The sequence below is a fragment of the Oryctolagus cuniculus genome, chromosome 5, assembly GCF_051225735.1.
Source record: "Oryctolagus cuniculus isolate XC-2025 breed Fujian yellow rabbit chromosome 5, ASM5122573v1, whole genome shotgun sequence".
NCBI classification, from domain to species: Eukaryota; Metazoa; Chordata; class Mammalia; order Lagomorpha; family Leporidae; genus Oryctolagus; species Oryctolagus cuniculus.
This window is the reverse complement of record NC_142871.1, coordinates 14,832,751-14,857,259: the sequence shown is the minus strand read 5'-3', so window position 1 is coordinate 14,857,259 and position 24,509 is coordinate 14,832,751. Positions and strand designations below refer to the sequence as shown.

General features: G+C 42.0%; 3 protein-coding genes across 6 annotated transcripts in view; 1 reads left to right on the top strand and 2 right to left on the bottom strand.

The window, feature by feature from the left end:
- Positions 1-800: 800 nt before the first annotated feature.
- On the bottom strand, positions 801-11,359 carry FBXO5 (F-box protein 5). Its single transcript, XM_002714953.6, has 5 exons — positions 10,606-11,359; positions 6,030-6,747; positions 4,335-4,425; positions 2,409-2,591; positions 801-1,699 (listed from the first exon to the last, which is right to left on the bottom strand). The coding sequence occupies exons 1-5, from the start codon at positions 10,694-10,696 to the stop codon at positions 1,448-1,450; spliced, it is 1,335 nt and encodes a 444-aa protein (XP_002714999.1). The 5' UTR covers positions 10,697-11,359; the 3' UTR covers positions 801-1,447.
- Positions 10,967-24,509, top strand: part of LOC149126418 (uncharacterized) — a 15,306-nt gene continuing 1,763 nt past the window's right edge. Inside the window, exons 1-3 of the mRNA XM_089332404.1 lie at positions 10,967-11,050; positions 11,144-12,863; positions 15,803-16,422. Coding sequence (XP_089188530.1) covers positions 10,967-11,050; positions 11,144-12,139 — 1,080 coding nt within the window. The 3' untranslated portion in view covers positions 12,140-12,863; positions 15,803-16,422. The remainder of the gene's footprint in view (positions 11,051-11,143; positions 12,864-15,802; positions 16,423-24,509) is intronic.
- MTRF1L (mitochondrial translation release factor 1 like) overlaps positions 15,784-24,509 on the bottom strand; it is a 23,010-nt gene continuing 14,284 nt past the window's right edge. The window contains exons 3-7 of one of the 4 annotated variants that reach the window (XR_007922784.3): positions 23,180-23,363; positions 22,549-22,712; positions 20,534-20,651; positions 19,014-19,244; positions 15,784-18,071 (exon numbers count right to left, since the gene is read on the bottom strand). Coding sequence is in view for 2 of the 4 variants with exons in the window: in XM_002714942.6 (XP_002714988.1) it covers positions 17,871-18,071; positions 19,014-19,150; positions 20,534-20,651; positions 22,549-22,712; positions 23,180-23,363 (804 nt within the window). In the remaining 2 variants the exon portion in view is untranslated. The remainder of the gene's footprint in view (positions 18,072-19,013; positions 19,245-20,533; positions 20,652-22,548; positions 22,713-23,179; positions 23,364-24,509) is intronic. The other 3 variants (XM_002714942.6, XM_089332566.1, XR_007922786.3) reach the window with 3 other exon arrangements.

Sequence of the window (24,509 nt, the reverse complement as noted above, 5' to 3'; positions counted from 1 at the left end):
GTGTTCCCAGCGTTTGGTTGACAGCTCCTTGCTGCTGCGGCTGATGCTTTGCTTGGTGAAAATACAGTGGATCTCCACCTTTGGGGTGTGCTAAAGAGTGCATCATCTCAAATCCTTGAGCACTCAGTCTAGTGAAGATGTTGTCATGTACAATAAAGAACTAGTTGAATTAACCATGTGCCAACTATTATTAATAACTTTTTTCAAAAAAAGAATTTTATCCTACACATTTTTCTGGTATTTAGTTATATACGAATTAAGAAATGGCAGCATTTGCTTAGTCTTATTACATTGAACCATTCATTTCAAGAACCAACTCCATAATGACTGAATTAAGCTAGTGAGAAGAAAACAGATCAGGTAGAAGCCAGAGAATTTCAGAAGTTTTTAATACACACAGATCCACTCAATGCCTTCATACACACATAGTTCTCTCCAGTTTCCTAATTCATTTGTCTAAAAAACAAAAGGTAGGGGTTGACACTGTGGTATACCAAGTGAAGCTGCTGCCTGAGACCTGCATCCTTCTTGTGAGCGCTGGTTTGAGTCCCAACTGCTCGACTTCCAATCCAGCCTCCTGCTAATGCACCTGGGAAAGCAGAAGATGGCCCAAGTATTTGGGCCCAGCCACCCATAAAGGAGACCCAGATGGGAGTTCCGGGTTCCTGGCTTCAGCCTGGCCCAGCCTTGATCATTGTAGACATTTGGGAGAGTAAATCAATGGATGAAAGATCTGTCTCCCCCTCTAACTCTTTCAAATAAATAAACCTTAAACAAGCAAACAAAAAACAAGAAAAAAATTATGAAATATAGGAATTTTATTTGTTACAGAAATAAAATTATATGTATATACAAGACAGTTTCTTATTTTGACAGATAAAATACAAAAATATTTACATATACACCAACATTAAAACAGACTTCAGAAATAAGGAAAACTGGAAGATTTTTTTACAAAGGATTTTTGGAAAATATACACATGGAGAAAAAGGTTTAAGAAAGCTGATACAACATTTAAATTAACACACACTAGAAACTGATATTTCTATTGTCATTAACTCAGTAAATCAAATAAAATGTCTCAAATGCTAATAGATGGTAGACCAGATTTATGTTTTAAGACTGCCTAGGTAAAATCTCATGGCCTTCCTTTATCATAAAAATCTAATAAATTCAATTTTATCCTCTGAATCACAAATACCAGAACTCTAGTTCTTCCTAAAATATTTAATTTCCTGACTTGTCCTGAGAATTTTAAGCCCATTCACATGAAATTGTAAAATGTTTTTAAAAGGCTGTATGTTCTCTATCCACTGAGAAAATCCTGGATACTACATTGATTTCACCATAAAACTGAGAATCACATACAACTATTTTTATTTTAAATTAAAACCTAACTGTTTTCTAACTAACCCTCATGGCCAGCTACAATTAATTTTATAAAACATCACAACCTTCGTAAATTCTTTTTGCTTTTTTTAGTTCCAGGCAGAGTACCCATTTTACAGCTGGCTTTTAGGAGTTTTCCGTTTGAGCAGTCTTTGGTGGTATGATAATCGCACAGACACCTTGTACAATAATCAAATCCACAGCCTTCTCGTTTGCACGTTGCCCGTTGTAAATAGCAATCATATTTTGCAGGTGAATTACAGCGAATACAGGCTTTGAGGCTCTCATTCTTTTTCAAGGTCTTAGCAACCTGTAAGAGGAAAAAAAAATCCATAAATAAACTATAGTAAGGATTGAATACTTCATGGCCACATACAAGGCAGCTCCTGTGCTTGCTTACTGTTCAGTGGATAAGAGACAGCATTTGTCAAGTGGTTCCAGGGCCACTTCTAAGTATGCTATTTTACCTCATAATGCTACCTGCACTCAGTGCCTAATTAAATATCATCTTTTCTAGGAATTCTTTGTAGAATCAGAGAGAGGCTGGTTGCTCTTTCTCCTCTAATTCTTTCAGTACCTGATAGATAACATACTCAATTAACACTTGCTGAACTTACATGTTGTATTAACCATATCATCAACACTGAAGACAAACAAAATTATCATACAATTCACATTTATTGACCAACATCAGTCAAAATCTTAGGTAAAATTATGGTTTTCTAAATTAAGCTTGCAATCATTTAATAGACTTCTAAATTTTGAAAGTTGGCTTTTTTCTGCTTAACTCTCTTCTTTAGTTATTAGCAGCATTAATGCAAAAAGTAATATTCAATAGTGTTAAAGAAATTTAAAGTCAAGAGTTTTTCATTACTTTATTGCTTCAAAGGTAGAGTTTCATTGAACTTTCATCAACAATGCCAAACAGTAGATTCTTGGTACAACACTGGTCCCTCATTTCTCACTTTAAACTCTTCTAACAATATTGTTTCTGATTTACATATTAAACAAAAAATTACCTCAGAGAATTCACTGTGTCGACTGTAAGCAGAACCCTTCTGATCACCATGATTGGATAACTTGGTTTGAACATTCTTCTGGGGAGGAGTCTGGGTTGCTGATTTTTGAATGGAAGCTAATGCAGTTCTGAACATAACGTACTCTCTGGTTGAAGCATGTGGTGAAAATTTTATGTTGTTTTCCTAATTAAGATAATATTAAAAGGGCTTAAAATACTTTCTCCTATATTAATTCCACAGTCACTGTGACTGTAAATCTAAGGGTACATAAGAACGTGGTAGACTAAGTTCCATATCCAATTTACCTACACATGCTTAGTTAGACATTGCCACACATACCCATTAATTTAAACCTAATATTGACAGAAAGTGTAAGCCAGAAACTGAGAAGTCACTTTACATGCATAGTCTATATGGCACTTGTTACACAATTTATAATTAATCATATAGAAAAGTACTACTGCTAAAACAAGTTATTCTTTACACAACCAGTACATGACACAGTCCAGTCACTTCAGTGTTATGAATAGATTTAAAAACTAATTTTTAGGTAAGTTTTTTATTACCACAAGTTTATTAATAAAAATGAAACTTGAATAAAATTTGGACCCAAGTCTGTCCAAATATTGACTTGTATTTTCAGAAACATTTAGTTTTTATAAAACTGCCTTTGCCTTCCACAAAAACAATCTTCAAATTTACACATCTCCTGTAATTGAAGGAATAAAAAGTACAAATCAAAAATTTTTTCTAAATTATAAAAACATACACACACAGATGCCAAGATTCACTATCTGTGGGCTGAGTAACTTTAACCTTATTTGCACATTCTATTTCTAGGAGAACCCAATAAAATAAATGACTGAGGTGGGATTCCCTTCTCTCTAAATTTATATATTTGAGAGGCAGAGACACAGAGAGGAGGCAGACACAGCAAAGTGCTGGTTCTCGCCTCAAATGGCCACAATGGACTGGGCCTTTCTGATCCTAAAGCTAGAAGCTGGAAACCTAATACAATATCCCAATTACTTGGGATATGACTGTTACCTCCCAAGGTCTGCAAAAGCAGAAAGCTGGAATCAGGAGCTGGATATCATTGAACCCAGACATTCCCATGTAGAAAGTGGGTACTGTAATTTCTACACTAAATGCTCTTTATTCCTTTTTCTTTAATTTGTAGTTGCTTTTGTATGAGTTCTAGAAGACTGAAATGGGACCAGCACTGTGGTGTAACAGGCTAAGCCTCTACCTGCAGCACTGGCACTGGTTTGAGTCCTGGCTGCTCCACTTCCAATCCAGTGCCTTGCTGATGGCCTGGAAAGCAGTGGAAGACAGCCCAAGTGCTTGGGCCTCTGCATCCATGTGGGAGACCCAGAGGAAGCTCTTGGTTCCTAGCTATGGATCGGCCCACATAGGGTTGTTATAGCCATTTGGGGAGTGAACCAGCAGATGGAAGACCTCTGCCTCTCAAATAAATAAATAAATTTAAAAAATAGAAATTTTTTTTTAAGATTTATTTGAAAGTCAAAGTTACACAGAGAGAGAAGAGGCAAAGACAGAGGGAGAGAGAGAGGTCTTCCATCTGCTGGTTTACTCCCCAGTTGGCTGCAACAGCCAGAGCTGCACCAATCCAAAACCAGGAGCTTCCTCCAGGTCTCCCACTGGAGTGCAGGGGCCCAAGGACCTGGGCCATCTTCTACTGCTTTCCCAGGCCGTGGCAGAGAGCAGGCCTGAAGTGGAGCAGCTGGGACTCAAACTGGCACTCACATGGGATGCTGGTACTGCAGGTGGTGGCTTCACCCACTAAGCCACAGCACTGGCCGCCTGAAATGTTTTTAAATGGTTTCCAGATTACCCGTTTTCCTATTTTTCTCTCATTTCTAAAAGAGCAGTTCATTTTTAAAAGAAACATCAACAAAGACTTACAGTAACTTTTTGCATTGCTTTACTGTACAACTGGAATGCCCCTTTATCATCTTCTAGAATTTTCTTCCAAGTTGTGCTCACTTTAGATACACTAGGAAAAAAATGATAAAATAAGGAAATAATTAAAGCCCAACAAGGATGTTGACTACAGCAGAGAAACATTAACAGAACAAAATAAATTCGTATTAGTAGCACTTTTCAATCATACCTGATTATACATTAGAATTGGTCAGGGCTCTTAGGATTTAAGGATGCTCCTGTCCTAGTAATTTGGTTAATTGGTCTAAAATGGGGTCTAGAGTTCTCCTTTTTAAAAAAAACTCCTTGCCGGCGCTATGGCTCAATAGGCTAATCCTCCACCTAGCGGCGCTGGCACACCGGGTTTTAGTCCTGGTCGGGGCACCGGATTCTGTCCCGGTTGCCCCCCTTCCAGGCCAGCTCTCTGGTATGGCCCGGGAGTGCAGTGGAGGATGGACCAAGTGCTTGGGCCCTGCACCCCATGGGAGACCAGAAGCACCTGGCTCCTGCCTTCGGATCAGTGCGGTGCGCCGGCCGCGGCGGCCATTGGAGGGTGAAGTGTCAAAGGAAGACCTTTCTCCCTCTCTGTCCACTCTGCCTGTCCAAAAAAAAAAAAAACCTCCCCATCAATGACTGCTTTGGGGCAGGTAATACAGTGCAAAGGATTAAGCTGCCATATGTGACACCAGTATAACTTGAGTCTAGCTATTCTGCTTCCAATTCAGTTTCCTGCTAATGTGCCTGTGAAGGGAATGGAAGATGGCTGAAGTACCTGGGCCCCAGCCACCCAAGTGGAGCGCTTGATTCTTGGCTTCTGCTTGGCCCGGACCTGGCTATATGGTCATTTAGGGTGTTGAAACAGTGGATGGAATATCTCTCTGTATCTCACTCTTAAATACATAAAGAAAACTTTTGTTTTTAGACTGCTTTGTATTTTATTAATTTTTTGAGCAATATTTGCAAACATTAGTAAGTGGACCCCATGGCATATTTGATACTCTCTGGTATAAGCTGCAGACAATTTTCAAAGCATTCTAGGACACACTGCTACTAGAAGTCAATTTTAAAAACCAACTATGCTAATACAGAAAGTAGAGTCTGTGATTCCGATTATCCCTCAAGCAGCTGATCAACAAAAATCAACAGTCATATCTTTTTTACTTAGCTTTATTTCATGAAGACTAGCATGAAGCCTCACCTCAAAAGAATACCTCTAAATAATTTATGTAAATGGAAAAATTTCAATCTAGTGATGCTGAATCCAACATAGCTCAATATTCTGTAAAATCCTCTAGATTTCTTCTCAAAGATACCTCTTCTAACTAATTTCTCTTGGTAGAAAGAATAGTTTGTATAAGGCTTCTAAAGTCATAACGGAATCTCTACTTGTAGATCACCATAGTTTAACCCCAGGAGAGCTCTACATCAAAAATAACTCCAAAAGAACAGAAATTTCATAATTTCAAGTGTAGCAAAAGTTGTATATATTGGAGCTGTTGACTGAAACTGGGCTTTTTATAGTTAAGCCCCAAAGATGTAAAATGTATTAGAAATTAATACACAAAGCCCAATCTAAAAGTATTCTGACATTAATCTTTGCATGAGCTGGATGTATTAAACCATCAACAAAAAATATTGAATCGATCATCCCAATCTACTCAAAACAATAACACTTACTTGATTAAGTCCATGTCACTGAGCTGTGTCAAAATATTTGCTAAGAGATGTCTGAGTCCCCTTCGAAAGAGTTCACTGAGGATATCTACACAATCTAGGCCCATTTTCCTGCCAATTAAATTTTGTAGTTGAAAATTTCCACTAGATATAATTTCCTTCAGCATCTCTCGATCTATTGTAGGATTTCGTCTGGCATTCTTTTTTAATGTTGAACAAACCACTTTTTCAAAATGAAGAACAGGCAGCAAGTTTTTGTTGGGATATTGGTCCGGGCTTTGCATCTGTAGCAGGCAGGATTGTGGACTGTGACTGAAATTTTCCTCCAGGGCAAGACTACCTTCTTCATGTTCACCAAGTCCACTATGTTGAGAAAATGAGGAATAGCCACTGTCTTCATAAAATCTACTGGTCTCTTGTTCTTCTATTTCATTTGAACTATTAAGTGTCTGTTGTACATGTTGATTTTCCTTGTTATGCAAGGGCTTGCTTTTGGTTTCAAGTTCTGCAATTCTAGGGCTCACAATCGGAGACCCAATATATGAAAGCCTTTCATAGTCTTTAGTGCAGTCTTTACATGAACCTTGCAAAAAAGCAGGAGTATAAGAACCTTGTCTTCCACTGTCATCAGGTTTTACCAGTGTAAGCTCAGAATGAACATGGTTACAATTAAAATCGCACTTCATTTTGACAGGTAAGATGGAACTTTCTTCTTTACAACCTACAAAGAAACAACATTTACTTTTAATCACAAAATTTTCATATATCTCTGCTCAGAATATAAGGACTTACCTTGCATTCTCTTAACAGCCCAATGCATATTTTCCTAGAAGTTGTTAAATTATCCAAGTTTAATTATTGAGAAATGAAAATAATGTGGAAATATTGCTTAAATATTTAAGTACTGATGAAGCACTTCAGGAGGCCAGTGCTGTGATGTAGTGGGTAAAGCTGCCGCCTTCAGTGCTGGCATCCCATATGGGTGCCAGTTCCAGTCCTGGCTGCTCCACTTCCAATTCAGCTCTCTGCTGTTGCCTGGGAAAGCAGTGGGAGATGGCCCAAGTCCTTGGAGCCTTGCACCCATGTAGGAGACCCAGAAGAAGCTCCTGGATTCGGATTAGCGCCAACTCCAGCCACTGTGGCCATCTGGAGAGCGAACCAGCAGATAGAAGACTGTCTCTCTGCCTCTCCTCTGTAACTCTACCTTTCAAATAAATAATCTTTAAAAAAAAAAAAAAAAGGTACTTGAGAATAGACTACTGGATCTGCATAACTACAACATTTGACTACTTAGCCTATATCTAAGTAAAAAAGACAGCTGAAAAAGAGGCTACATCATAAGCATCTGTACTTTTGGAACAAATGAGGAAATCAAGTATATCAAAAAGGTCAAGTTAATTTTGGTCCAAAAGACTTTGAAATCCATGCAGTTTTTTCACAGTAAGCATTTTCTGAAGACTTTTCATATTGTATCAGTGTTTATATCCTGAATTTGAAATGACATTTTTCTAACTTAAAAATCTACCTGAAGGGGCCAGCATGTGGTACAGTGGATAAAGCTACAGGCTATGATCCCATATGGATGCTAGTTTGTGTTCTGGCTGCTCCACTTTCAACCCAGCTCCCTGTTCTCCTTGTTAATGCCTGGGAAAAGCAGTGGAGGATGATGCTGGGGTTCCTGCTACCCATGTGGGAGACCAGACGAAGTTCCTGGCTTTGACTTTGTTTCAGAAGTGGCTGCTGTGGCCATCTTGGGGAATGAACAGGTGGATGGAAGATATCTCTTACCTCTGTAACTCTTTCAAATAAATAAATAAGTCTTTTTAAAATCTACCTGAATTCCCTTTGTTCTCATCTCCAATGTTTTATTTTGATTGATGGTCTAGTGACAATAAGGTATTTAAAGTGTGTACCTACCCAACCATAGGGTAAATTCAAGGAATGGGACATTTCCCTTTACCTTGCCTAAACTTTCAAGAAAATCTGCTCTTTAACAGTGTCTGGGAGCAAGTCCCACCTTTGCTAGTGATGAAGTTTCCTGCTAATATGCAACTTGGGAGACAGCAGATGATGGCTCAAGTACTCACATCTCCACCACCACCTCTGTGGGAGACTAGGATGGAGTTTCTGGTTCCTGGCTTTGACTTGGCTAACCCTGGCTATTGTAGGTATTTGGGGAGTGAACCAGTGGATGAAGATTTCTCTGCCTTTTGAGTAAAAACAGAAGTGTTTATAATAGGAGTTGAGTTGTGTACCCAGCACTAGGATGACTGCAGTGAAAATGAAGATAACTGGCTAGATTGAAGATACACTATGTAGGAGGGTAAGGTTAAAATTAGTTTGCTGATGTACAGGATTTGAAGAAGTAGAGTGAACAAAATGCCCTGGGTTTAAGGTTTGTATTGTGGCACAGTGAGTTAAGCTGCTGCTTGGGATGCCTGTATTCTGTATTGAAGTGCCTGATTCAAGTCTTTGGCTACTCTGCTTAGAATCCAGTTTCCTGCTAATGTGCCTGGGAGCAGGGATGACAGTCCAAGTACTTGAGTCCCTGTCAACCAGGTGTGAGATTCAGATGTTTCTGGTTCCTAGTTTCAGTCTGGTTCAGCCCTGGGCTGTTGCAGGGATTTGGAGAGTGAATAAAGGACAGAAGATCTCTGTTATTGTGCCTTTCAAATACATAATCTTTTTAAAAAGTGCCATTTGCTGAGTTGGGGAAAACCAAGGAAGTCGTGAATTCGTCTTCCTATCCATAAAATAAGGATAAGAAAATGAAACCACTAAACTCATGGCACAGAGTCTCTGTCACAAGAGTCTAATCAATAAAATCTATTTTTACATTTTTCATAAGCCAAATCCCAAACATCTCAAAGTAGTAAAATGTACTCCATGTGGAAATACACATTTCAAAATAACACATTATAAAGTACAGATTCAAAATTCAGATCCAAATTCAAATGAAATCTCTTGACTAGTTTTGTTAACTTGGAACTACCTGTGTTAGTCATTGTATTAGTACTTTTGGTTTTTCCTAAAGCAGAGATGGTAATGAATAAATTGGGTTAAAAAACAAAAAACAAAATTCTCATATACCAACTCAGTTCAATGATGAAGAAACTGGCATTATAGTAGACTACACAAAATTTGATCTTCCATTTCACATTCCAATATAGAACTGCTTCTCTATATTAAATATCATAATTAAGGTTACAAATGCTTAAAAATCCTGCTAGCTCTTCAAATATGTTAATGAAATAATTGAGTGCCACAGTCTCCAATGCCTACAGATAACCACCATGTGCCCTATGTCAGGCATGGCCATTCCCTTTTACTTAAGAATCTGAGAGGGGCCCTAGGCTGAGAAAAAGTTTTAAAGCCTACTTCCAAAAATAGTGGGATACAATCATTTATTTCATTTCCTCAAACCTGTAAATGGAAAAAGAAATTCCGGAGCAACATACTTAGAGGAGCAAGGCAGATGGACATCCAAACTTAATAAAAAAAAAATGCCCTCATAAAGCCATGAAGCTTTAGAATTTCATGCAGGTTGATCCACGATCTTCCAGAAATATTCTTACCCTGTTAATAGTCAAAGGGGCAGCCCCCAATATTAATCTAACTACTACTATTGTGGATTTTTTTTTCATTTTTGGTAATTTCTCAGTTTAAATAAATGTATTTGCATTTCATTTAGAAAGCGACAAAGCGGATAAAATAAGCGCTTTGGTGCCTTCCATTCCAAATTTTGGAATAAAGGACCATCTGGGAGTGCAGGACAAAAATAATCAATTCTTCAGTTCTCACAAAATCAACCAAATAGTGCCATGAGACTCATGGCTTCGCATGCTAAGAGTGCTTTCCCAAGTCCTCTCGCGCCGGAGTTGGTGGGCAAAGAGGAAAAAAGGAGAAAAGGAGCGTTTTTGCTGGAGTCCCCACCGAGTTCGGTCCCACAGCGCTGGAGGCTTCTCATTTGGCGGGAGGGAGACCCTGAGGCCCTGAGGGGCCGAAGGGCCGTCCCCTCCGCGCGGGACCTGCGGAGGCGGGAGATCACCGCCAGCACCATCTCCCGCGCCCGCCAGCACAGCCGACCCGGCCCAGGCTGGGGAAACCGAGTCTGGACGTGAGGCTGCGGGACAGACACCGAGAAGGGGCGCAGGGCCAGGGGGCGAGGGTCCTGGGCCCTGCTGGTGGGGGGCTGCCGGCTCGCAGCCCTGTCAGGGCCGGGGCCTCGGTGGGGGAGGGGAGGGGGCATTTGGCGCCTCTTCAAGCGGGGAGGGGATGGGTGGTTCGTCCCGCGAGGAGAAAGGGCGCCCTCGCTCGCCACCACCTGCATCCGCCTTGCAGCTGGGAGCCCAGGTTCGGCACGATCGGTGGGACCCCGGGGCCCGCCATCCCGCTCCAGCACCCCCGGCGTCCCACCGAACCCCGGTTTTCCCCTCTCCCGGACCCAGAGCGCGCCGCCGCAGCCCACCGCGGCCCAGCATGCAGCAGCTCCGGGAGGATACTCGGTCAGGGTCGCCCGTCACCGAGCGAACAGCCCTTCCGGAGCTGGCCCCCCTCGTGTCTGCTCCCCTCAACTCACCGTCCGAGGGGCGAAGGCGCCCGGCGGCTGTCACGGCGCTGCAGGAGCAGGAGAGCGGCCGTGCGACGCAGCTGCAGGGGCTCCGGCTCATCCCAGCGGACGGGGGGGTCCGCCTCAGAGTGAAGGGACAACTATCCGCGCAACTGGGCCAGCCGCCTGCTTTGCAGAGCGCTCTCTCTTAAAAGGCGCCAGCTGGGTACTTTTAAAATCTTTGAATTTGGTGCCCAAATTCGCGCGGCCCAATGGGGCGCCTGGCTTGCAAGCGCGCACCAATAAGAAGACGGGGAGGAGGGGCGCCCTAGCCCACGCCCAACAGGAGGGCGCCGAGGCGGGGCCGCCCGGCGAAGCCCCCGCCCCTTCCATGGCGTCGGCTCCGCACGCCCGGAAAGATGCTGAGGCCGGGGGCGGGGCCTGCGAGCGCGCGGAGGCCGCGGCCCCGCCGCACGTGGAGGGAGCCTACCACGCATGCGTGTGCCCGCCAGGCTTCCCTCCGCTGTCTTGGAAACCGGCCTCCAGCAGGTCCTCCCATCAGGCTTAGGGCAGCTCCAGCTTCTCTCTGAAGAGCTCTGACGGGTGCCTGGGGTCACCGGCTCGCTTCCGGCACCTCACGCAGAGGCGACCGACAAGCCGCAGCTCTCGGATCGTGGCCCGGGAAGCCACCGCTTCCGGAAGACAAGCCCTCCCCCAGCCTCTCCAGGATTTGCGCGCGCTCTCTGCGCTCCCTCCGGCCTGGCCCCGCCCCCTGCTCCCGGCCGCCGCGCGGGCGCCCCTGGGGGGCGGGGGCCGAGTTGGCGGGTCGGCGCCTGCGCGCTGCGTTCCGCGCCGGCTTGCCGCGGGGCGGGGCGGGGAGAGGGGCTTGCGGCGGTGGGTGGGTCCGCGGCTAGTCCTGCGCCTGCGCGCGGGCGCCGAGCGTTGGGCACGTCCCGGCTGGCGGGAGTCCGAGAGCCGCGCCTGCCTGGGCCTTCCGGCGGGTGGAGGGTGGACCCGGCTTCTCTCGGGGCGGAGGTTGAGGACGGCTCCTCACGGGGTGGAGGGTGGGCCCGGCTCCTCGCGGGGCGGGGCCGGGTCGTCACGGGGTGTGGGGTGGTACCGGCTCCTCTCGGGGCTCAGGTTGGGGCCGGCTCCTCACGGGGCGCAGCGTGGGGCCGGGTCGTCACGGGGTGTGGGGTGGGCCCGGCTCCTCACGGGGCGCAGCGTGGGGCCGGGTCTTCACGGGGTGGGGGGTGGTACCGGCTCCTCTCCGGGCTCAGGTTGGGGCCGGGTCGTCACGGGTGGGTGGTACCGGCTCCTTTCGGGGCTCAGGTTGGGGCCGGCTCCTCTTCCTCGTCAGCGGGCCGGTTTGCGTCTCCAGCCCTCGCTGTTTTGTACTGACGTTAAGCCGCCCTCCCCAGTGAGCTCCAGGAACTGTAGTCCTTGCTGTCCCCGCACCCCTAGCCCGGAAAGAGTAACCCCTCTCCCCCTCCCGGGCTGCAAGTCCCTGGCCGAGTGCGTGTTGTTTCTGGCAGAAAGGGATGTAAGTGCTGACGGTCTTTGAAGACGCAGCCTCCCGCGTTGTTAGTGGTGCACTTTGCACGCGTTGAGCGTGCCCCGAACTCGGCTTTAGGCTACAGCGCCGTGCGAGCTCCGCGAACTCTGAAGCCCCACGTGTGTGTGTGTGTGTGTGTGTGTTTTGTTTTGTTTTTGCCGTTCCTCCTCTTGCTTTTCTGCAGCCACAGGTAGCTAGTACAGTGTTCCACGCAGTTGGTGCAACTGCTGTGCGAAGCAGATGTTTTCTAGGCGCTGGGTGCATCCTGGGGGTCTGTACTTTTGATGTTTTTTTCAGTCGTTAGGGGTTTTTTGTTGTATCCATTTTTTTTAAATGTTCCATTAAAATAGTACGATTTGGGATTACTGAAAGTTTTATCCGTACCCTTAGCATTTTGCATCTGAGGCATGTGCCTCACTTTGCCTTACCATAGGCTGGCCCTCTTACTAGCTTCTGGAGAAACAGGAGTGAAAAAGCAAAAAATTCCTGTCCTTCAGGGAGTTTGCATACCAGTGGGAAAGAAATGGTCAGGGAACCATTTCGGCAAATCGAAGAGGATGTATAGAGAAAGGGGAGTAGGAGTGCAGAATAAGGACTTTGGTCAGGAAGGTTTCTGAGGCTTTGAAACAAGGTCTGACTATTAAGCTGGCAGTACAGACCTGCCTAGGAACAGGGAGGTCTAGGATGACTGACTAGCACTCCGGAGCAAGGAAGAGAGCAGATGAGGTCAAAGGTAGGCAGAACCAGCTTCTGTAGGACTGCACAGGTTTTCATGTGTTTTAAGTTGTGATTTCCAGGGTATCTGTTGGAGGAATTTTTGCAAGGGAATGATGACCTAATATTTAAATTATAATTGCTTCTTGTTATATATAAAAATAATGTAATTGTTAGCCATTAATTCTCACAATAATCTGAACAATGTAGTTTTTAAAGATTTTATTTATTTGAAAGGCAGAGTGACAAAGAGAAACAGTGAAAGAAGATCTTCCATCCATTGGTTTGCTCCCTGAATGACCATAGTGTCTGGCCAGGCCAAAGCCAGGAGCCAGGAACTCTATCCCGGTCTCCCACATGGGTGGGCCATCTTCTGCTGCCTTTCCAGGCTAATTATCAGGGAGTGGATCAGAAACAGAGTAGCTGGGACTCCAACCAGTCCTCTGATACAAGATCCCAGTGTCAAAGGTGGCAGCTTAGCCGGCTGTGCCATAACACAGGCCCTAGCAATAATTTCATTCAATGATTGTGCTTGAAAATTGAAGCTCATACTGTGTGATTACTAGAATCACATAGCACATAAGCAAAGAACATGGATTTTTTTGAATCTTGCAGACTGAGAGATTTCTCAGGACTGCTGTGTCCTCATAAGGCAGAAGGCAGAAAGCCAAAAAAGGCCAAAACTCTTTTATCAATACTGGGAGTATGCAGGACTTTCAAAGTCCTGTTACTTTTTCTCTGTGTTATACTAGAGAATAATATTTGCTGGAGTACTAGTTGATTATAGTATATTTTCTCATTACCTTCCTGTTTAACCTTAGAGATTGTCATTATTCATCTCTTTCTTATCTTTGTGGAAATAGATATGAAATTTGAGGGGAGGCAGCTTTGACTGTTTACCATAGTTTAAAAGTGTTCTCCAGTAGTTTTTTTTCCCCCTCCAGAAAAAGGCCAACATATTACTGGGAAAATCAGAATTACTGTGGTAATGTAAAGAACCAAACATGTTTTGTTGCATATGGAAATGATGTGTGAGGGTCTCTGTCAGTATTAGATTACTGGATTACTGAATCATTGGCTTTAAATAATGTTTGCACTTTAACTGATACTAAAGAAATACATTTTTTTTTTTTTTTAAGTGACAGAGGAGAGACAACTGAGAGATCTTCCATCCACTGGTTCACTTCTCAAATAGCCACAACAGCCAGGGTTGGCCCAGGTTGAAGCCAGGAGCCTGGGCCAGTTTTCCTATGTGGGTGGCAGAGGCACAAGCACTTTGAACTGATATTCACTGCCTCCCAGGATGTGCATAGGCAGGAAGCTAGATTGGAAGCAGGCACTTGAACTAGCACTCCAATACAGGATGCAGGTGTCCCAAGCCATAGCTCTACTTGTTGTGCCACAGTACCTGCCCTCAAAATACTCTTCTTATCTGACAAATAACTTGATTAATAGGTTAATGGGTACCTGTTAATTTTTTTTAAAGCTTTATTTATTTTTATTTGCAAGTCATAGTTACATAGAGAGAGAGGGTTCTTCCATCCAATGGTTCACTCCCCAATTGGCCGCAACAGCTGGAACTGTGCCGATCCGAAGTTAGCAGCCAGGAGCTTCTTCCAGGTCTCCAGTGCAGGTACAGGGGCCCAAGGATTTAGGCCATCTGCTACTGCTATCCCAGGCCATAGCAGAGAGCTGGATTGGAAGTGGAGCAGCCGGGTTTTGAACTGGCGCCCATATTGGATGCCAGCGCTTCAGGCCAGGGTGTTAACCCACTGCGCCACAGCACCGGACCCTGTTAATTTAATCTTTAGGGCCATTTGGAATTTTACTAGATGCCAGCAGATGTGCACACTCCCCTTTGAAAAAAAAAAAACAAAACAGGGGCCAGTGTTCTGGCATTCCTGTCTCAGCTGCTCCACTTCTAATCCAGCTCCCTGTTAATGTGTCTGGGAAAGCAGCAACAGATGGCCCAAGTGCTTGGGCCTTTGCACCCAGGTGAGATACCTGGATGAAGCTTTTGTCTCCTGGCTTCAGCTTGGCCTAGCCCTAGCTGTTGCAGCCATTTGGGAAGTGAACCAGCAGATGGAAAATCAGTTTTAAAAATTTTTACTTTTTATTTTATTTGAAAGGCAAAGAGACAGAGATTGAAAGAAAGATAAAGGATCTTCTATCCACTGGTTCATTCCCCAAATGGCTGCAACAGCCAGGACTGAGCCAGTCCAAAGCCATGAGCCAAGAGCCTTCTCTCCAGGTACCCCAGGTGAGAAAGCACTTGAACCATCCTCTGCTGCTTTCCCAGGCACACTAGTAGGGAGCTGGATGGAAAGTGGAGCAGCTGGGACTTGAACTGGCGCCCATATGGGATGCTGGCACCACAGGCTGGGGCTTTAACCCGCTGAGCCACTGTGCTGGTCCCCTTAAGTTCAATTTTGATTAAGTTCAATTCTGAACAACACAATAGATCTGTAGACAAATAGTTGATAAACTGGTTTGGGACATTTTAGTGCCTCTTAACACCAGGCTAGGTCCTGAAGAGAGATGTACAGCAGAGATGTTCTTAACTGGAGGTGGGGTGAAGTCCCTATAAGCCCATTTATAAGTTTATTATAAGTTTATCTAGTACACGTGTATTGAATATTATAGCTTTGCAGTATTGTGTACTGTAGGCTGTGTCCCCTCACAGTTGTGGGGCTGACTAGGAGAGCACCTTGAGAGTATCCTACCACACATAGCAAGGCCAAGAAAAATTGAAGTATGGTTTCCACTAAAAGTATGTATCACTTTCTCACCATTGTAAAATTGAGAAATCCCAAATCAAACCATGGAAGTCTGGGACCATCTGTAGTTCATCTTGCTCCTTGACCCACCCTTTCCCATAGCCTTATTCAGCAATCTCAGAACCTATATAAACCAGTAAATTAACTATCTTGTGATACATGTTTTTTTTTTTTTTTAAAGATTTTTCATTTATTTGAAAGGCAAAGTTATGAGAAGCAGAAAGAAAAGTCTTCCACCTGCTGATTCACTTCCCAGATGGCTGCGACGGCCGGAGCTGGGCCTATCCTAAGCCAGGAACCAGGAGCTTCCTCTGAGTCCCCCACGCAGGTGCAGGGGCCCAAGCACTTGAGCCATCTTCCACCGCTTTCCCAGGCCACAGCACAGAGCTGGATTGGAAATGGAGCAGCCGGGACTCAAACCAGCCCCAACATGGGATGCTGGCACTGCAGGCGGTGGCTTCACCTGCTACATCACAGCACCGGCCCTTCTTGTTTTTTAAATATTATTTATTTCAGAGTTAGAGATCTTCCATCTGCTGGTTCACTCCCCAAATGGCTACTACAGCTGGGGCTGGACCAGGCTGAAGCCAGGAGTCCAAAGCGTCTCCTAGGTCTCCCACATGGGAGCAGGGGCCTACAGACTTGGGCCATCTTCCACTGCTTTCCAGGGCAAATAAGCAGAGAGCTGGATCAGAAGTGGAGAATTGGTCACAGACTAGTGCTCACATGGGATGCGGGCATGGCAGATGACGGCTTTACCTACCAAGCTTCATCAACTCCATGATACATGTTATCTTCCAGGTATAGTATGTTAGTCAATTTTGTGGTGCTCTAACAATACCACAGGTTGGGTAATAACACAAAACTTTTTTACAGTTCTGGAGCTAAGGCCAAGATCAGGGCTTTGACACCTGGTGAGTGCTGCTGCAGACTTCCCAGATAGTGCTTAGAATGCTTTGTCCTCAAGGTGAGGGATACTGTGTCCTCGACAAGGCAGAAGGGCAAAAAGTACCAAATTCTTCAAGTCCTTCTAAAATTAATGTATTTATGAGAGCAAAGCTAATATAAACTCATCAAATTTAACTTTGAAAACCTGGAAAAAGTAGAGTACCACAGTTGTTGCAGAAGCAGCTGGAATCCTGTCTTTAAGATTCTCAGAATTTACCAGTTCTTGCACAACCCATATACCGAGTTATTTTAACTATAAAGCATGCATTGTCACTCCTGCTGATCCTCTGCCTGGGAAACTTTGTATAAATTTCAAGGTTCAACCCAAAGGGCATCTTGCCCCGTAAGCAGAATTAACTGCCCTTTCATTTATATTCCATAGCACTTTATCATATCCCACAATCTGTGTGCCCTACACCTACCCCTATGCACATTCAAGTGTTGGAAAGTAGGTCTTTTGGGAGGGAGGCATTTAGGTTGCAAAAGTTTGGATACTATGATGATTAATTTTATATGTAAAGTTTTCTGGACCACAGGGTACCCAGATATTTCATCAAACATTATTTTGGGCATTTCTGTATGCTTTTACTTGACATTGAGATTGAAATTAGTGAAGTCTGAGTAAAGCAGACTCCATTATGTCAGAGGGCTTTACTTGGTCAGTTGATGACCTTAGTAACAAAAAGAACAGCTTCCTCCAGGCAAGAGAAATCTCCAGCAGACTGCCTGATGACTGGAACTGCATCATCATCAGCTTTTGCTGGCTCAGACTTCAGACTGTCATCCTGAAACCTGGGCAATCCTTACAGTAAATCTCTGCATATACATTGGTTCTACCTTCTGGAGAATCCTAATATGGACATCTGCTGAGGCTCAATCTCCAAAAGGTTTCCTTCCCTGGATACCCTTGGTCTTAGAGTACCCTCTCAGTCCTAGTGTATCACATTTCTCTCTTCACATCCTTCTAACAGCTAATTCCATTAGTTGAATTAATGATATGGTATCTGTCTCCTGACTGGACCCTAAAAAATGAGTATTGCCGTATTTCTAGTATTTTAGTTTGAACTTCTTAGAAGTTTTTTGTTAAGACTTATTTATTTGAAAGGCAGAGTTATTACAGAAAGAGAGGGAGAGACAGACAGCTTCCATTGCTGGTTCACTCTTCAAATGGCTACAGTGGTCAGGGCTGGGCCAGGCTGAAGCCAGGAACCTGGAACTCCATCTGGGTCTGACATCAGTGGCAAAGGTCCAAATAGTTGGACCATCTTCTGCTTTCCCAGACACATTAACAACAAATAGACTTAAAGGTTTTTGGAAATAATTTCTAATAAAGATTCATAATTAGCATAGTCTTTCAATGACTGTATCATTTCATCCAGTTGGTAATCTCCTTTCATAAAAGCTTCCAGATCATGCACTGATTTGTTTATTCTGTGATCTGTGACCCGATTTTGTGGAAAATTATATGTTCTTATTTTCTCTGACCTTCCTTTAGTTCCAACCTATTTAGATAAAAAAAAAAAAAAAAAAAAAAAAAGAGATGCAGTTAGATCCAAGGTAACTAGCAAACTTACAAATTTAACTTACTTAGAAATTAAATTCACAACACATAATGGAAATCATCACACTAGAACCAAGTGTTAAATATTTTGAGTCCTCAAATGATATAGGAACATGATACAGAAAAAAATACATGGTTTTTAAATCAGATTCATACTTGAATCCTGTCTACCATTTCAGTGCAACTTCAGGCAATTTACTTCAACTGTAAACTCTCCCCATCTGTAAAATACAAATAGTGTCTACTGTACAGTGATGATGCATAAATAGAGCTTGGCAAACAGTTGATACTTAAATGGTAGCTCAGTTTACCCATCTAGTCTTGTGAAATAATGTAGTCATTCTGAATGGTGATCACTTGATGAAGTTTCCATATTAAGGAATTCCTAAAAAGCCTTTATTGTTAGAAAATTCAATATCAAATAGGAGGAAAGTTAAGTTCACAGTTTTCTTTCCAACTTTGTTCCAAGATTTGAAAAGATTAAAACTGAATGGGGACTAAGTACATCATTTTTAGTAACTGAATGAAAGTCTGGGAGAAATACTTTGAATACAGAAGATAGGGCAGATATGTAACATTACTGTAAAACAAGTACTGCCTTTAGGTAACTACTTCAATTGTTTTGTTATTTTGACATATAAAAACTGAGCTACCTAAAAATATTTTTAACTCTATGGGTATTTTTTAATGTGTTTGTTTATTTATTTGAGACACAGATGGATTCACTATCCAGTGCCCACAGCAGCTAGGACTGGGCCAAGGCCCAGGAGTGGGGGATTCAAATCAGATCTCCTATGTAGGTGGTAGGGACCCAATTACTGGTGGCATAACTGTTAGGCCAAATGCCCACTCCAGGTAAAGCATGTTTTAAATTGATTTTTACCTGAATCTTCCTGGCATTATATCTTTTACTTGTTTCTTCTTCTAGATGCATGCTGTAGAGTTTTGCACATAACTTTTTCATGGCCATCTCTCTATTTTTCAGTTGAGATCTCTCTTGTTGGCATTCAGAAACAATACCTGAATATTGTTATGAGAATGAAAGAATTTTAATAGAAAATCTTCTTTATTTATTAAGGAATACTTCATTTCCATCTCATTCTTTTTCTTCTTCCTTTATGAAGAGAGAAAAACAGGACTCTAATATAAAAGGAAGACTATAAACAATATTTTATAGTTAATCAAAAAATTGGAGTTTGAGCTATAGCACAAAGTATTTCCATACTGAAGGCATATATACTGAAGAATAAATCATTTAATAAGGATTGTTTTCCCAAATTCTCAGCAAGTTATCATACTTTCTTCAAAGTGATAACTAGAAACTGAGATATATAGAAATTAAAGATCCTTAGGATTTCCATTTTACCTCCCTTCTTGTTATGACAGCATCCTAAAACTTAAAAGATGATTTTTTCATATTTAAGACAAAAAAAACCCTATCAACTAGCATACCATCAACTAACAGTAAAGGATCCTTGTGTTCTTTCCAGATAACTGAGGAATGCTATCCATATGCTATTTTTAAGGCTTATGTATTTATCTGAAAAGCATTATAGAGGGAGACATCTTCCATCTGCTGGTACACTCTCCAAATGGCCTCAGTGGTGACAGTCCTGGCCAAAACCAAGACCCTGGAACTCCAACCAGTTCTTCCACAAGGGTGGCAGGGGCCCAAGCACTTGAGCCATCCTCCATTGCCTTAGGAGCATTAGCAGGGACCTGGATCGGAAGCAGAGCAACCGGGACTTGAACTGCTGCTCAATGAATGCTGGTATTACAGCTGGTGGCTCAACCTGCTGTACCACAACACAGGCCCCTATCCATATGCTCTTTATCACACATAAATCACTGTAAGAATACTTGGGAAACATGTTTAGTTCTATTTAATAGTATACTGGAGAGTTAAGAAAAGATTTGGGTACAGTCCCTTTGTCTGTCTAGTCAGATAACCTGGAAATTTGTGAATGTACTTACTGGAAGAAAATTATATGCAAAACTTTGTTATGTATGTGTGTTTCTGGGTAGGAGAGCTATTGTCTTCATTTTCTCTAGTCCATGTTTTTCTTTTCCCTCAAAAGACTAAGATCCAGTGAGCTAGAGTACTTTCTGATAAAGAACTCATGATATTACTTCATACTAAAACTATTACATAAAACTTCAGAAGTCCACCTTCAAGGATTAACCATATACCTTCTCTTTACAGTCATTTACAAAGAAATTCTCTAGGATTGGAACCCTCCCTGTTCCTGGATTTGCAATTTCCAGGAGAGTATCAGCTAAGGATTCCAAATTTGATCAATCAAGTGTTTAATAATCAATCTTATCAGTGTATATTTCCCTGGTAATGGAGGATGAGAAATTGATTTCTCTTGAGTGTTTGAACTGAAGAAAGACAGTGCATACCTGTGGGAAGATGAACTATCCGGACGGCACTGTCTGTGGTATTTACATGCTGCCCCCCAGCTCCGCTGGCTCGTTTTGTATCAATTCTCAAATCTTTAGGATTAACCACCAGGTTAATCTATATATAAGAAGAAAAGTTTAGATTTTTAAAAATCATGTGTACCAACTATATAAAGTCAAGGACTGCTCATTTATAATTCTGTGTCAGAACTCATTTAGGATTTAGAAGGTTTAGTTTTAAGAAAAAAGTAGTTTGAAGGATACCATTTTTAAACCTTTTTTACTTTTTGAAAGAGTAGGGAATCACAGTAATACAGAACAGTAACAGAAATCCTCTCCCTAATTCCCAAAGACCATTCTTCTTTGTAACAAACACTAGATCCTAGTTTCAGTCAGAAATGTGAAAATAATGAGCTAAAATAAGACTTTACCAAGTATTTCTGAGTTAAAAGATGTTGGCAAAGAAAAAAAAAAGTTAGCTTAACCAGACGATGGGCTTATATTGTTAAATTTCAAACATTTTGGAAGCAGAAGTAAGATAAATGGAAATACAAAGGCCAAAAGTCAGGGGTATAGACTTAATTTGACTTAACTTGATGGCTCAAGTACTTAGGTTCCTGCCACCCCAATGGGAGAAATGGATTGCATTCTTGGCTCCTGGATTTGACCAAGCACAACTCTGTTGCAGGGATCTGGGCAGTGAATTCCAAGATGTCTGCCTCTCTACTTTCAAATAAAATTAATAAATAAAAGTAAAATTTTAAAAAAGTAGCACTAGGTATAAAAAGGTGTTTCATGGACCACTCTGTGACATATCCACACCCTTCCAGTAAAAACTACCATTTCCTAGGCCCTCCAAGTCTTGCTATGGGACACCCTCACATAGTTACTAAAAGAATTAGATGATATGTGGACTTCAGTCTCCCATCTTTTACTAAAAACTTGTATCTCCAAAGATGCTTAAACTAAATGACTAGTTTCTAGGTATGGTTCCTGCCATTTATTCTACTTTACTCCCTCAACTGTTCTGGCTTCAAAGGAAAATTAGATTTAAGCAAAGGGCCTCCATCAATCTGATTATAGAGTCAAATAATACTTTTCCCCAAAAACTTAATAGAAACCCTCAATTAAATTCCTTCTCCTCAAATCATTCATAGACCATTCTGAAAAATATTTTCTATCACTTTTTAGAAGGGAAATTAAACAACAAAACTTAAGATTTATTTAATTATTTGAAAGACAAGTAACAGACTGGAATAGACAGGGAGAGAGAGATCTTCCATCTCCTATACATTCCCCACATGATCACAACAGCCAGGTTAGGAACAGGCTGAAACCAGGAACTCCATCTTAGTCTCCCACGTGAGTGGCAGAAGACCAAGTACTTGGGCCATAATCCCCTGCCTGCCCAGTTGTTTTAGTGGGGAGCTGGATTGGAAGCGGAGCAGCTGATATGGGTGCTGGCATTGCAAGTAGTGGCTTAACCTACTGGGCTCCACTGCCAGACCTAAGAGAACTAAACAAAGTTATTACGCAAATATAGATTAAGAATTTGCTTTGTGAGAATAAAGTATACTCATTAGGAACACTAACAAAATTTTTTATTTTAATGTGAGTTATGAAGTAGCAATTGTACTGTTTGTAAAACAAGATTCTTGCTTTAATACCCTAGGAATCTGTCACACAAAGGAAAAGTGTCCTTAAAGTCAACCAGCCCTTATTTAAATAGGTTAACATTTAGCTATAGAGATGGTCTCACAGTATCTATGTAAGTGATGCAAAAAACTGGTAAATATAATGTAAGATTGGATCAGTTTAAAATCCTTAGCTATCACCATCTATTGTGGAATATCACCGTCCTATATTGGAATAGGATAATAGGCTCTCAAAAGCAATTCAAAGTATGTGAGGAAGATAATAATAATAAGATACTCAATTTAGTAAACTCTGTATGACACTCTGGGAATAAGGAATCATGCTAGGCTCAAGATTCTAAGGAGAGGAATTTGCCTTACCTCAGTAGGTTGGGGTAGTATTGCTACAGTCATAGTGCTAGTATGGATGCGGCCTTGCCTCTCTGTTTTTGGCACTCTCTGTACTCTGTGCACACCTCCTTCAAATTTCATGAGCTTATAGGCTTCTGAACCCCCAATGCTGGCGGATGCATGTCTAAGGCCACCTTTGAAAATACAGGGAAAACAGAATTGTTTTTAATTATTCCACCCATTTATAAACATTTGACCATCACATCTACTATCATGAAGTATTTAAAATAAAAAAAAAAAATGAAACATTTAGCAAGGCTGTAATATTCTTCTAATTTACTGGTTACAATGATTAAGCAAACATTTATGGTGCTAAAGAAGTGACATCAGTAACACATCTAAAAGACCAATTTAAAGACAATTAGTCATTCAGTGATCAGTACTGCTGAATTAGTATCCATTACAACTTATAAGCCATTTCAAAACTGGAATATTTGGCATTTAAAATTATTAAGTAAATAATGAGCATAAAACTACTTAAGCATCCTTACAAATAAGCCATAAAACCTCGTTATAATCATTCAAACCTTTTTCCTGGGACACAGGCAGACAAAAGACACACTCTAAAATTTACCCAAAGCAAACTGAACAGTTTACTGACCTATTTCACTTGGAAAATATTCCAGGGTTTCAAAATGCCATCTTTTAAATGCAGCATATTGCTGATACATATCAAACATCTCTGAAGTAAACAACATTGCCTCCTGACCCCCAATTCCTGCAGTTACCTCCAGGACCAAATCATTTTCATCTGTTTCTTCTGAGGGAACCAAAAGTAAAACGATCTGTAAATGGAACAATATCAACTCTCCTGTAATTAAGAATTAATTAAAACTTAACCAGAAAGAAGCTAAGTGATTACACAGAAGCACTTTTAAATATTTAAGTCCCTTGAAGCAATTTATTACTGAGAGCTGTTCAATTATCTTGCCAATTAGAACCATATGATGCATATCTTCCAGAAAGTATTAATGTTAACTGTTATAAAGACAATGAGATTCAGCTATAACTCACAGGCCTGTTTTTGTTTTTTCTTAGCATTATGGTATGCTTTATACCAGCTCACTCTTCAGTTGGTAAGAATTAAGTGTTTGGTGGGAGTATGACGATATTTGTATACAGAATGCAGAAGATCCAGGCTCTACCCTCCTGAAATGTAAGGCGCAGCATGGCAGAAAAACAAAAGCACTCAATTTCCAGTTGTACTTTTACAAGGTTCTTAAAACAGCAGAGAAAACTTGTAATTTTGGAACTGAAAGGCCCTTACAGGTGACCTGGTCTAATTCCCTCATTTCACAAGTAAAGTCAACTGGGGTTAGCAGAGGTTAAAAGACTTGTTAACTTCAAACCTATGTGCCCACAACAGTCTTCCTTCCACTATGATAGTATGTTTTGCACTGAAGAATGTACTGTTGGGGCCGGCACTGTGGCATAGCAGGGAAAACTGCCATCTGCAGTGCCAGCATCCCATATGGGTGCCGGATCTAGTCCTGGCTGCTCCACTTCTGATCCCGCTCCCTGCTAATGTGCCTGGGAAAGCAGCAGATGGCCCAAAAACTTGGGCCCCCACACCCAATTGGGAGATCCAGAAGAAGCCCCTGGCTCCTGGCTTCTGATTGGCCCAGCTATGGCAGTTTGTGGAGTGAACCAGCAGATGGAAGATCTCTCTCTCTCTGTAACTCTACCTTTCAAGTAAATGCATAAATCTTAAAAACAACAACACACACAAAAAAGGTACTATTAAGGGGACCTAGAACAAAAACTTCTTAGATTAGATCATTTAATAGAAGTCACCAACATGTATTGATTTGTTAGTATATGACAGGCATTCTGCTGAGCACTGTAATTTTTTTTTAAGTTTTATTTTATTTTGTATGAAAGGTACAGTTAGATGGAGGGAGATACAGAGAGACTGAGATCTTCCATCTGCT